General features: G+C 44.0%; 1 protein-coding gene across 1 annotated transcript; it reads right to left on the reverse strand.

Moving 5' to 3' along the window:
- Positions 1–1,041: 1,041 nt before the first annotated feature.
- On the reverse strand, positions 1,042–14,162 carry LOC130736305 (uncharacterized). Its single transcript, XM_057588146.1, has 6 exons — positions 13,294–14,162; positions 8,622–9,147; positions 8,351–8,550; positions 1,850–1,999; positions 1,567–1,747; positions 1,042–1,224 (listed from the first exon to the last, which is right to left on the reverse strand). The coding sequence occupies exons 1-6, from the start codon at positions 14,160–14,162 to the stop codon at positions 1,042–1,044; spliced, it is 2,109 nt and encodes a 702-aa protein (XP_057444129.1).
- Positions 14,163–14,376: the final 214 nt, after the last annotated feature.

Below are 14,376 nucleotides of genomic sequence, written 5' to 3' on the forward strand. Positions count from 1 at the left end.
ATCCCCTAGAAGATCAAATCATAACTATACTTCAAGGGTCTTAACTAGTCATTTTATCATCCGATCCTTCAACTTTATGAGGTTTAACTACAATCGTAAATGCTAACACCACTAAATCTCTTATTCGTACATGATTTTCAACTCCCGAAGTCAATCTTAACCCTAGGATTCTCATTCAACTTAGCAAAATTCACTTGCTAGCTCTAGCATGCATCACCGAAATCCATAACAAAGTTCCATTCACTCTTAAACTCTAAGGAATTTGTCCACATATAACAACCTCAAGTATTCATCTTAATACTAACACTTTATTGCTGTAACTAGATCATCCTCCATTCAATCCAATACTTAGTCTCTCGATCAAAACCTGACAAGACTTCATGTCTCACGCGTTCGTGATCAAATCGATTGGCTTAAAATCTAAACCTCCTCTAAGCTTGGACCTCTAATATCCTTTAACTCTCCAACACTTCTTAAATGAATATCCATTTCTTAAAACTATAACTCCTTCGCAAGAAAACTAATACTTAGTGAGAACTTTTCCTCCCAAACTCAACTAATCTTCGATCAAATCAAGTCAATCTTACCAATCCTTCTATCAAAGTCCATTGTCAGTTGTGATCCCGTATATCACCCCCTCAATAGTAAGTTGTTCAGGCCTAATACATCGAAGGTGGAAATTTATAAAAATCCATTGGAACAGTCAATGTGTTCCTATCAACCAGTAGTCACAAATATCCTGATATTAAGTCCTTAAGGATTCCGCTACGAAACTACACGCCCTCGGCATAACCCATATATTACCCATAAGGAATCTATACAAGATTCACTCTTAGTTCTAGCTTCCACTTAAACGCATCGGTATAAAACAACTCACTAAGCTTAGCGTGTTATTCTAAACCTCGTGTAACTTCTATAGTTAAAACACGAGCAACAGTCAGATAAAGTCCTAATAGGTGTAATAACTATAAAGTCAAAGCTCGACAGTAAAGGCAAGTTAGGTGTGTTGCACACACTACGAGAGTAACAAAGTACGTCATACTAGAAATCAGAAGGATTATTTAAAAGGTTACCTTCGTTCTTGCGCTCACCCCCAGCTAACCCCTCAGCTCCTTCACCGTTCATGAGGTAAACTCTCCCCCTTGTAGCTGAACGCTTTCCTTTCACAGCATTAATAGTTGGCTCCACCTTGGGTGCTCTACAATCGACGGCCAAATGCCCTGGCTGGTTGCAATTGAAACATCGAGGCCCTTGGTTCAGACATGCATTAGCATAGTGTCCATTCTTTCCACACCTGAAACATGTCACTTCTGGGTGTGCTGATTGGCTTCCTGCCCCTGGAGTGGCAGTAGTCGAAGGCTTATAAGATCTTGGGGTAAAACTTCTCCCTTCCGGATGCTGATACGGCCTCCTCTGTTGGAATTTACCTCTTCCTTGGTAGTTCTGAGAACCTGATCTCACTGGTCCTCCCATTCCAGCACGATTCAACCTCTTATTCTTCATCAGCTCAACTTCTGTGGCCTTTTCAACAAGCGAATGAAAACGCATGATTCCCAACGGCCTCACAGAATCCTCGATATCTGGCCTTAGTCCATTGACGAAACGCTTACACATGTAGCGCTCATCGACATGGTCGGTGAAAAATTGGAAGTGTTTGGCCAGAGACTCCAATTTAGAAGCAAATTCAGGTACAGACATGCTCCCTTGTCGGAGTGTCAGAAAATGTGCCTCCCGCTCGTCCCGAGCACTAGTTGGAAAATACTTTTCCAGGAATGTAGTTCGAAAGGAGTTCCAGTTGATCTCCTCGTTATTGGCTTCCATAATTCCCCTGGTGCCTCTCCACCAGTACTCAGCATCACCAAGTAGCAAATAAGTTGCCATGCCAACCTTGGCACCTTCAGCAGTCTGCAGTACACCGAAAATCTTCTCAATCTCTTGAATCCAAAGATCCGCTTTATCAGGATCAGTTCCACCAGTGAACTTAGGAGGATCTTGTCTCCTAAAGTCATTCAATCCCTTATTCTGATCCAGAGTTACTTATCTCTGACGCTGATGCTGATCACGTGCTTCCTCAGCAGCACGCCTCATAGCATTATCATTTGCCTGTGCCGTCACAACTTGGGCCATAGTGGCCATCATCTCAGCTAGTTGGTTAGTGTTCACCATGTTCTGTTAAGTCAAACAAACAGTTAGTACTCATCATAAGATAGCATCTAACATAACTATACAATATGATTAAGCAATAACTTCAATCAATTCTAAGCGAAAAATCGCTTGCAGATAATAAATTTTCACTCTTTGCAGAGTCACACAACCTAGCACAGAAGACCTATTCCCCAAAGACTCCCGAAAGACTCGACAGGCTCTGATACCACAATGTAACACCCCGATTTCGGTGGCGTCACTTTAGTAACCAAAAATCAAATAAAGCGGAAAAGCAGATATATTTTTTTTTCGTTTTGTTTAAATAGAAAGACTTGACGAAATAAAGACTCAACCCAATCGCGATTAACAGCGACTAACCTTCAATATAAGTACAGCTCTTGCTGCAACTGAAACATCGTCACGAGTGCCCTCAAGTGACGGTAAGTAACTTCAAGTAACTAAAAGTAGTGCCCGCAGGCAAATAAGTGCGACCCATAGTTAGAGTCATAAGTTTTATAAATACAGTCCTCCAAGAAAGTAAGTCAGCCCAAAACGGCCTCCAAAAGACTTCCTACGTCCGACAAACTCCATGTGATCCTCATGGAAGGGAATCACACAAAAAGCTAATAGTCGGGGACCTACCCTGCCCCAAAATAAGAAATGACAATCAGAGCTATGTCAACGACACCCGATATACTACACCCCTAACATCGACCCTCATCTGATCCTGCATGAAATCCGGGTCCACGTCGAAGGCTCAGTAGTAGTCATTTCGCTCCGGGTCCTCCCCGAATGACGAACCATCTCGAATCGGCTGTTGAACGTCTGGCAGCAGGCCGACCGCCCAACACAAACATGAACACAAAGCCAAGGCGCGAGGGTCAACTCACAGAATATAATAGATAATACAAGCAACATGTGAAGAATAAGGGGGTATATATATATATATATGTTGTATATATACGTATAACTTATGTATTGCCTACCCTAAGGTGCATAGCATATTTATCAACATCAAATCATCAAGATACATAACGATGTTTATCGACATCAAATCACAAATAACAATTGGATCTTCAACACATCAACAAATATAGTTAGGTGCATGGCGTGCCAATGCAATGTCATGCTCAAAAGATGATCCGAATAAAATGTCACCATCTCGATGGATGGGACGAGCCAAGCATCTCGCTCCGCTAAAGCATCTCGCTTTTATGAAGCATCTCGCTCCTGTGAAGCAGCACGCTCCTGTGAAGCATCTCGCTTCAATGAAGCATCTCGCTCTGATGAAGTCCGATCTGAGATCGTCCTTCGGAAAGCAGCACACTTTCCAAGAAATGTATGCATGAATGCAATATGGTTAGCCAAACAACGAAACGTCCTCACCAAGGTATGCGTGTCTAGCTAGAGTACATTGTCTCTTCAATACCCTAAGGTAAACAAGGAAGTGCTAGTCGCACTTGGTAACTTTCCTAGTCACTTTGGCTCACCGTCTTGATGGCCAACCAAACTGCTCCACGAGCAAAAGAATGCATCTCGCACTCATTGACCTTTCAAGTTACCCTGGCTCACCATCTCGATGGCCAAACAACTCATCAACAATTAGAGAGAATGTTGCTCGCATTCTGTGACTTCTCGTCACAACAGCTGATCCCCTTGAAGACAGAAGCAAATGCTCAAGGAGCAAGGAGTGTCATCCACACTCAGTGACTGTCCCAGTCACAACGCTAGGATCGCCGACACTTCCCGTTTTCAAACTTATTTCAGATCCTAAGTATTTTCCAAGAAATTGTTATTACTATTTGAAGATGTTCTATCTTTGGTTAATGCATTATGAATTTCATTTATGAAGTCAAGTTTCGTTTCTCTTTTGTTCCAAAACCCTATACGTAAAAAGATCCTAATAAACCCAAGTAATTCCCCGGGAAGATCTCGATCCTAAAATGACTATGGCTTAGACCTCCGGTCAAAGCCTGTCTAACATTTCCCAAACCTCGTCATTAGCATGGCATAACATCACGTTTTCCCCACACTCCGAAATCATATTATCAACTACTATCTCAAATCAGTACAATTCAATAGAGCATATGCAAAACAACATAAACTCAGCAGAAATAATAGCATATAACTCAGTTCAAAACCAATATCAATATAACAATAACTCAGTGCGGAAATCATAAGACGGAAACCAGTAAACGACCGAAGCCTCTCAGAAAACGGAGAACACGTCTCATATAAGTTCACTCGGCCGAAGCCCCCAGAAAACATTTTCCAGTTCAAAGCCATAAACAACATTCAATGCAATCTTCAATATCAAGCAGTATTCAAGTCGAAGTTATCGACGCCTACAATACAAATAGCTAGTAAGTAAGTTGCCCTAACCTCGAGTTTTTCTAGTCTCGCGGTGCAGGTCTCGCTCACAAGCTTGCTCAGTCAAGCCCAAGGTTTCCACAAACGAACCTTAGAGCAAAATCACAGAATTCAATCATAATGAGTCAGAAAATCAGCAAACAATACGTACTAGGGTTACATGAAACATTACAAACTCCGAAGTACGACAATCTAACGCGTTAGGACAAGTTTTCGAAAAACATAATTTCCTTCCCCCTAATGAGGAGCTCTCGGCCACTTTTCACAATTGGGTGCGCCGATTTTTCTTCGATCAAACTTGGTTCCTAGGTTATCATTAGCCGTAACTAAGACGAATCTAAGCTCAGAAAAATTTTCGGATCGTAAACTGTCGCATGGGTATTTTGGTCATTATTTTCAGCTCAGAATTTCAAAATTGGAATTTCGAAAAAAAATTGGATGGGGACGTTACCAACGACGTTTATGACGACTAATCCTACTAGCGCTAAGCTAAGTCGTGAGTTTTCAGCTTAAAGGATGAGTCTTTGCCTCAAAATGGGTTTTTCCTACAGAAATGAATTCCGGCAGCATTTCGGCGACAATCGACAAAATGTAATCCGCTAGAAGTACTCTTGGGTACGTAGGGAAGATGTTTAGACACTAAAATCAAGCTATTTGGACAGGTTTACAAAAAGCTCAAAACTTTGAGCACAGAAAGACATAGAGAAAGTCGACAGAATTGACGATCAGAAGTGAGATATAGTATCCATACCTCGAAGTCTTCGATTAGCAACGAACGGTGAAGCAATCGGGCAAGAAACGGCAAAAATAACTTCCTCCCTCCTTCTCCTTCAAGCTCGCGGGTTCAAGAGAGAAAATGGGTAAGTTTTTGAAATTTTTTTCATTTTCTTGCTATTTATAGGTTTTGGAAAATGCGGAAAAATGAAAATTTCGCGATTCCGATTTTTCCTGCGTATTCCTCGGAGAATTCTAAGATAGGTTCTGGCGACAGAATTCCAGAACTCAAAACAGGTTTCTTGGAATTAAATCAAACGATCCAAAGTCGGTGTAAATCGATTTTACCCGAAAAGTTACTTTTTGCAGTTGATGTCGGATGAGAAAACTTCGTTCTGAAGAAAGATTAGAAATATCAAGAGAAATAGGAGTAAGCGTGTGGAATCTTCGTTTGAAGCTCCAAATAGAAAAAGTCTTCATCGTCCGTAGATTTTAGGTTTCTTGAACTATCAGGGTTTTGGTTTCGGCAAACTTCCGAGTATTGGAATTTGACGTTCGTACATTCCACAGTTTCGTATCGAAATGCTTGTTTATAGACGAATAAGAGAAGTTCTAACATTTCTCTGAAGATTTTTGGAATTAGCTTCCATCGTGTCTTAAAGAGTAAATTAGTTATTTATTAGCGTTTTTGACCTAGGTTTAAGCGAATACTAATCGTGGTATAACTTTTATCGACTTTGATACAATCCTTAGCTTTCCCCTGAACTTTTTCCTTCACAAATTTATTCCATTCAATAAATAATTGTTCAGGTTTTCCTTCACGTTACATCAAATTAATCGTGAAAAAGGAAGTTTATTCGGTTTATTCCAAACTTAAAAACTTGGGTCTCACATTACTACCCTCCAACGAACGTACCTGCGACTTCCTAATTTGCAAAGCTCAGGTCAAGCACCTCCATCCGAATGTCGACCTTGAACCCCTATGAGTTTTTAAGAAGGTCACACCCACCAGTCTGGTAGGTCGGGAAGATCCGCCGGAAGTTACTCTCGTTGACCTTGGAGACGCTGTGGAATAAGAGAGTAAAATGCAATGTTAACTTGTTTGAAGTAATTGTAACGCCTTGTACTTTTAATTTCATTTAAACTTTTTGTCTGTATTTTACTTTCAAGTTTAATCAATTCAGCTTTATTTCTTTACGTTTTATGTTTGTTTTAGCGCTTCTCCGGAGTTTTTCTTTTCTCTCACCGCCCCTCATAGTTTCCCTTTTTCTGAATTATGTCCGACAACATTGATGGTGTGCTTTGTTTAACTAGGACTTCTGCTCAATTTTTGAATTGAGGCTTTCGTCACACCAATATTCCCCGTAAGAGTAGGTGTGGCCTCGCCGGTTTTGCCTCGGCGAGGACTTATTATTGCTAAGGACCCAATGGCCATATAGGTTTACCCAGACTTATGCCTAGTTATGTTTGCGCGCCCATATTTCATGGGGATTTTGGGATAAGAAGCTCATCCGCACACATCGCCGATGAGTGACGGCGAGCTGCGTCGGCTTTTCCGGAGCGATCCCCAGACATCAAGGTCGTGGTGGGATCGCCACCTTCAGGGAATTTTTCCCACCTAGCTCTCGCCGCAATTCAGTGTGATTGAAATTGCTGGATACAATTTTTGTATTTTCAATCAGACGTGATAGTCAACAAACTCCCGAGATGGAGAACAAGAACCCGTCTTTGTTTTTACCATTCAGGCGCATTGGCCAACAGACTCTCGAAATGGAGAACAAGAATGTATCTTTATCTTTACACCTCCAATCTCTGCGAGGCGCGCTTGGCTGATCGCCCCCGTGCCGAAACCAGCTCCTTGTCAGTCCCTTAGTTGTAATAGTATTTTAGGCTCGCCGCGTTCCAGGAACGGGGCACTCTCCTTCCGTCCAAGCTTTCTAGGTGATAAGTTCCCTTCCCTAAGGCCTTCAAAATTCTGTAGGGGCCTTCCCAGATTGGACTCAGCTTATTCCCAGTGTTCCCGGTTCGCTTCTTTAGCACTAGGTCCCCCTTCTACATTGCCCTCGGTCGCACCTTCGAGTCATACTTTGTCGCATCTCGCTGTTTCATTGATGCCTCTCTGATGCGAGCCTCATCGTGTGTTTCTGACAACAAATCTAACTCTACCGCCATGTTGGCAGAGTTCTCGCCCTCAAAACGCGGCGTTGTTCGCCACGAGCTGTTGTCTATTTCTACGGGCAACATGGCGTCCAACCCATAGGCTATCCTGGATAGAGTTTCCCCAGTGGTTGAGTGCTGTGTTGTATTGTAGGACAAGATTACAACTGGGAGTTCATCCAACCAGGCTCCCTTCGCCTCCGAGAGTCCGCGTTTCAATCCCCGTAAAATTACCTTGTTCGCTGACTCCGCTTGCCTGTTAGTTTGAGGATGTTCTACTGAAGAGAATCTTCTTTGGATACCCATCTCTTCGCAGAATTCTTTCGTTTGGTTACTTGCAAACTGCGTCCCGTTATCTAAAACGATCACACTTGGTACCCCGAATCAGCATACAATTATTTTCCAGTAAAAACCCACGATCTTGGCTGCTGTAATGCTTGCGAGGGGCTCTACTTCCACCCATTTGGTGAAGTAATCCACCACTACAATGATGAACTTCATTTGTGACCTGGCGGTGGGGAAAGGCCCAACGAGGTCAACTCCCCACATGGCGAAGGGCCATGGGGAGCTAATCGTGGCTAACTGTTCCGCTGGGGCCCTGGGCTAGTCTGCAAACACTTGACATTTTTAACATTTTTTCACGAATTCTACACAGTCTTTTCTTATTGTAGGCCAATAAAAGCCTGCTCTGAGAACTTTGCTAGCCAGAGACCTTCCCCCGATGTGACTAGCACAAACCCCCCCGTGAACCTCCGCCATGACAGCCTCGTATTTCCCGGGCGGGAGACATCTCAGGAGTGGCGAACTAAATCCTCGCCGAAAGAGGATCCCATCAAGTAGAGTGTAGTGCCCTTCCTCTCTTCTTTGTTCCTTCGAGTATTTTACCACCGCGCTTGGCTCACCCGCCAAGATGTCTACGATGAGGTCCATCCAGGTTTCTTGGCGGCCAACAGAGGCTACCAACTCTCCTTCAATGCTAGGATTAGCGAGCGTCTCCTGGATCACGCTCCGGTTGTTCCCAAGCTTTCGAGTGCTGGCTAAACTTGCCAAGGCGTCCGCCCTTTGGTTCTGCGCCCTTGGCACGTACTCAACTATCACCTCCTGTAGTCGACCCATTAGCAGTCGCACGCGCTCTAGATATTTCATCAAGGCCGACTCTTTCACCTGGAATTTCCCATTCATCTAGTTTGCTACTAGCAACGAGTCCGTCCTACCAGCAGACTATCAATATGTACCTCAGTTGCTAGCTTCAGCCCGGTGATCAGAGCCTTATACTCTTCCTGGTTGTTGCTGGCTTTGAACTGGAATCTGAGGGACTGCCCCAATACCAACTCCCCAGGCCCTTGTAGTGTGACCCCTGCTCCACTTCCATTGTCATTTGATGACCCGTCGACGAACAATATCCATTGCGTGCTTACCTTCTCACCGCCTTCCGGCGTCAATTCTACCACAAAATCAGCCAAAGTCTGCGCACCGACCTTCCCCCTTTTATCGTATTGTAAACCATATTCTGACAATTCAACCGACCAAGCGACAAGTCTTTCGGACAAATCTGGCTTCTGCAACAGCTGTCTCAAAGCAAGGTCAGTTCTTATTTTTACCTGAAAGCTTTGAAAGTAGGGTCTTAGGCGTCGGGCAGTAATGAGGACGGTGAGCGCAGCCTTCTCTATCTTCTGATACCTAATTTCCGCCCCTTGGAGTGTATGGCTTACGAAGTAAATTATTTTTTGTTCTCCATTTACCTCCTGAAGAATTACAGAGCTGATTGCATGATCACTCACAGAAAAATATAAGTGCAAAGGGAGGCCTTGGGTAGGTTTTGACAGCACGGGTGGTGTAAGACCTGGATTTACAGACAAGTTTATTTCCGACTCACGCGTAGAATCAGTGTAAGCGTGACAGGAGTTTGTTGTTTGAGAAAGATCAATGAAGAAGAAAGTTTAGGAATTGCTTGAGGAATGTTGCGTAGTCGTTTTAGGAATTAGTGCGAGTCGTCTGCACACCTGCCTTATGGCGAGCGTGTCCAGAATAGGCTAATTTCGCTTTTAGAGCAACGTATTAGGTGAGATTTCGAATCCTTGGAAAATTTAAAGATTCTCTTTATTTGTCCTTCGACCAGCGTTTCATTTCGGAACCCTGGACTATACGCATGATAGTATTCACTTTTCGGAAGTCCGACGACGCTAATTTCTTTGCTTCGAAACCCTAGATTCAAGCGCGGGATGAAGTCTTTTTCTATTCGGGACTTCTAACGAAGTTTCCGTCCGTGCTGCCAGATTTTTTTCGACGTTTCCAATCGTTCTTCCGAACAAAGTTTTGTCGTCTGACCATCACAGCAAAAAGTAGTTTTTCGGGACAGATTAACTTACCCCGCTTTTGGGATTTTAGATATCATTTTTCCCAAATGTCAGAGATTTGTTTTGAGTTCTGGAGTTCTGTCGCCAGAATCTCTCTTAGAATTCATCGGTGAACGTGCTGCAAAAATCGGAATCGCGCAATTTTCATTTTCCCGCGATTTCACCTGCCTATAAATAGCTAAAAATTCAAAAATATCTCATTTTCTTTCCAAAGAGGGCCGCGAGTTAGGGAGAAGAGAGGGAGAAGAATTTTTCGCCGAAACTTGACCGATCTTCGCGCAGTTCGTTCCTACTTCAAGGTACCGAGGTAACTAGCTTGATTCTTACCTCTGATCACTGTTTCTACTGCGTTTCTTTAGCTGTTTCTGTGCTCAAAGTTTTGAGTTTTTTGTAAAACTGTCATTTTTTCCTGATTTCTCGGTTGGGTTATCTTCTCTACGTGCCCAAGAGCCTAAAACCTTCGTCGGTATTCGCCGATTGTGATCGAGTTGTCAAGGATCTGAAAAACTGATTCAAAACCCTTTTTGTCGCACATTTCGAAACTTTACTGTCGAAAAGTCGTAATCTGGCTTCGTGCCTTTAGGATTAGTTGTCACGGATGTCGTTAGGATCACTACTGTCAAATTTGTTTTCCGAAGTGATAACTTTGAGGTTTTGAGCTTTTATTTTGGACCAAAACGCCCCTGAACAGCCATATTTTGATCCGATCGTCCGAAAATTTTTCCGACAGTTTCTTTGCCCTAGTTTTACCCTAAAACTACCTTGTAAACAAATTAGATCGAAGAAAAAGAGCCGGAGCCTTTTTTCCCTTATGGCCGGGAGCTATTTCAAGGGGGGGGGAGTTTTTCGTTTTCGAAAACTTGTCTTTTCGTATCCGATTGTTGTATTCTGAAGCTTTAATGCTTTGTCTATCGTTAATTGGCTGATTGTGATCGAGCTAATCGATTTTTTTTGGATTTCTGCTTTGTTTTCTCCGAGGTTCAGTTGAAGGAACTTTGGGTTTTGTAGAGCATTCGTGTGAAGGGAGTTTTAACCACGAGACTGGAGCAGCTCGAGGTTAGGGCAACTTACTAATAGCTATGACTACATGATAGGCGTCGATGAATTCGACTTATGCTTTACTTTGCTGTTGATTATGTTGCTGAACTGATGCTATGATGTTTTACATAACTGATGATGTTGAGATGATTGTTGGATTGTGCGTTTTGATGCGACTTCGGAGTGGGGAATCATTGAACTGGTGATGTTTGATATTTCGGGTTGGATGAACAACCCTAGGCAAGTTCAAACGTGGGGTTTGAGACTTAGCCATTCGTTGGTATTCGTTGGAATACTTAGACTTTCCCCGGGAAACTTCTTTTGGAGGGTTTTTGGAAAAATTAGAATGATTAGAATTTCGAAAACTAGAGACTTTGGGAGACTTAGACTTTGAGAAATAAACTCATAACTTAACTAATCCAATTCGAAACGTTTTTACTAAACGAATAAATATAGGGAACCTAAAGGGGAAAATGATTGCGAAAGACGGGGAAAAGTCGACTTTTGTTGTGGGTTTTGGAGAATTGCTGGACACCAAGGGGGGGAAGGTGAGCCACGGTGATGATTGAAAGTCACCGAGTACTGTAGTACTCTTGTCGTGGGAGTTGTGTTGTATTGACCGACACTAACTCTGGGCTTTAACTTTGGGTTTTGTTGTTGGAGTGTGTTGTATTGACCGACACTAACTCCGAGTTATGTTGTATTGACCGACACTAACTCTTGGGTTTTTGAGATTGGGTTTTGAGCTAAACACATGTGTTGTGAGGACGATTCGATGTTTGGCTAACCATATTGCATCATGCATCATTTGGTGAAGAACGGGAATGCTTCACCGATGCATATTCGAGGAGGAACGAGAATGCTTCATCGATGGTGAGGAACGGGAATGCTTCACCAATGCATCATTCGACAAAGAACGGGAATGCTTTGTCGAGGATGAAGAATGGGAATGCTTCATCCATAGTGAAGAACGAGAATGCTTCACTAGTGGCGAACGGGAACGCGTCACAATTATCCGGATCATTTTGATTGCATTTCACGCATACATTCACTCTGACTGGAATTGTGTGCTGTTTGATTTATTGAAGCATCGTTAGAGCCAATAACATGCTAGGATTTTTTATATATATATCAATATATATATCTATACCCCATATCACATGTTGAGTGTATATCTACTTATTTCCGTGAGTTGACCCTGGCGCCTTGGCTTTGATTTCATGTTTGTGTTTGGGCGGTCGGCCTGCTGCCAGATGTCGATGGCGGACTGGTTTCCGATGGTCTCTCCCTCGGGGGGGATCAGGTATGAGTTGGTGGACTGTCATGCCCCCACCGCTTGGGTGATCGATGTTGCGGGTCACCGAGCGACGTACCGGGGAAGGGTCATGGAGGACCGGACGGATGAGCGAGGACGCTTGACGAGAGGAGTGCTACGACGTATGGAGCTGAGCTTTGACTTGCCGCCCTCAGTTCGTTGTGGACCAGGTACTGGTCAGGGACCACCTGCACCACCTCCTGCTTCATCTTCTGATGACGAGGACCCAGCGGAGATTGAGCCTGTTGTTGCTGCACCTGTTGCGCCACCTCCTGCTACTGCCATTGATCCTACCGACGTGGCGTCGTCCTCTAGGCTTGTGCGGCCGAAGACGGAGTCTGTTGTCCCATCTGCCTCACGTCTCTTTTCTTTCTCTTCACCGCACGGCTACCGTGTGGACCCCTTGGTTAGGGTGGTGGAGGAGGATGTTCTTACAGGAGAGGTGGATGTTGAGACCGGCTCGACTAGGACGGTGCGCATGACAGTTAGGAGGGAGGTCGTGGACTTGGACACTGAGATGATTACGGTGGATTCCGACTCTGACTCCGAGAGCAGTGGGGACAGCTACTCACCGAGCAGCGACGAGGATGAGGAGGAGCTATGAGCTGGGAGGGTAGGTTAGGCTAGCGCCTTTTTTTGTGTAGAGCTCTGATTCGTCTTATTTTGGGACAGGGTAGGTTCCCGATGTGTGGCTTTTTGTGTGGTTCTTTTGATGAGGAATCACAGAGAGTCTGTCGGAGTATAGGGCTCTTTTGTTCAGGCCATTTTTGGGTGCCGACTTTCTCTTGGATGACTGTACTTTTGATACTTTAACTTACAGTTCTGGTTCTGTATATATTTGCCTGCGGGCACACTACTTTGGAGTCACTGCGAGTGCGCGTGACGGGAGAGTGCAGCTGAGGCTGTACATGTGTATATATATTTGTATATTGGTTAGTTAGTGTTGGGTTATGTCATTATTTTTCTATCGCTTTATTAAAAGGAATCAAACGAAAAAAAATTACCTGTTTTTCCGCGTAAAGTTTATTTTTGGTTACTAAAGTGACACCCGGAAATCGGGGCGTTACAGGTGGCGCGGACAACATTTCTTTTAGGCGCTTAAAGGCTTCTTCGCATTCTGAATTCCACTCAAACGCCGCATTCTTCTTTAGGCACTTGAAGAATGGGGCTGACTTGTCGCCCGAATGAGGGAGAAACCTGGATAGGGTTTCGATTCGTCCTGTCTGGCGCTGCACTTCTTTTACACTACTGGGGATTTTCATTTCTTGGATTGCTTTACACTTATCTGGATTTTTCTCAATCCCTCTGGACGTAATCATGAAGCCTAAAAACTTCCCGCCCTGTATACCGAAAGAACACTTCTCCGGATTGAGCCTCATATTATGCTTTCGGAGCATACCAAAATCTTCCGTCAAATCCTCATGATGGCTTGATCCTAAAACTGATTTCATGATCATATCATCGACATATACTTCCACGTTCCTCCCCACTTGGCCTTCAAATACCCCGTCCATCAACCGTTGATACGTCGCCCTCGCATTCTTCCGCCCAAAGGGCATAGTTTGATAACAGTAGTTTACCCTAGCGGTGATGAAGGCCGTTTTGTCTTCATCCGACGGGTGCATCTTGATTTGGTGATATCCTGAATAGGCATCCATCAGACTCAACAACTCATTTCCTGAAGCTCCATCCACTAGCTTGTCTATGCTCGGTAATGGGTAAGAATCTTTCGGACACGCCTTATTCAGGTCTGTGTAGTCGACACACATCCGCCATTTTCCGTTCGCCTTCTTTACCATTACTACATTCGCTAGCCAAGTAGGATACTTAATTTCTCGGATGAAATCTGCCGCCAGTAATTTGTTCACCTCTTGTTGGATTGCCTTATCCTTTTCATCGCCCATTCGCCGGCGTGTCTGAGTCACTAGTTTAATTCCAGGATTTAGTGCCAGCCTGTGGCAAATGAAGTTCGGGTCTATTCGTGGCATGTCTTTGTGACTCCAAGCAAAGAGATCCAAGTTCTCGCCCAATAGCTTTGAAAATCTTTGCTCCTGAGCCTTAGTCATTCGGGTCCCTATCTTGAGTGTCTTCTCGCCAAATTTCGGTTCCTTGGTCTCCTCGATCGGTGTAGGCCTGACTCGCCCCTCGCCCCTCGCCCCTTGGGTCTAGGTTCTCTTCTGGCGCATTGACCTCGTTACATCGGTGTCCCACCGAGGCGTTCCTTTTCCCGTACTGATCTACCGCGTTGCAGTAGCACTCCCTCGCTGTTTTTTGGTCCAC

This window comes from Lotus japonicus, chromosome 2 (assembly GCF_012489685.1).
Source record: "Lotus japonicus ecotype B-129 chromosome 2, LjGifu_v1.2".
NCBI lineage: Eukaryota > Viridiplantae > Streptophyta > Magnoliopsida > Fabales > Fabaceae > Lotus > Lotus japonicus.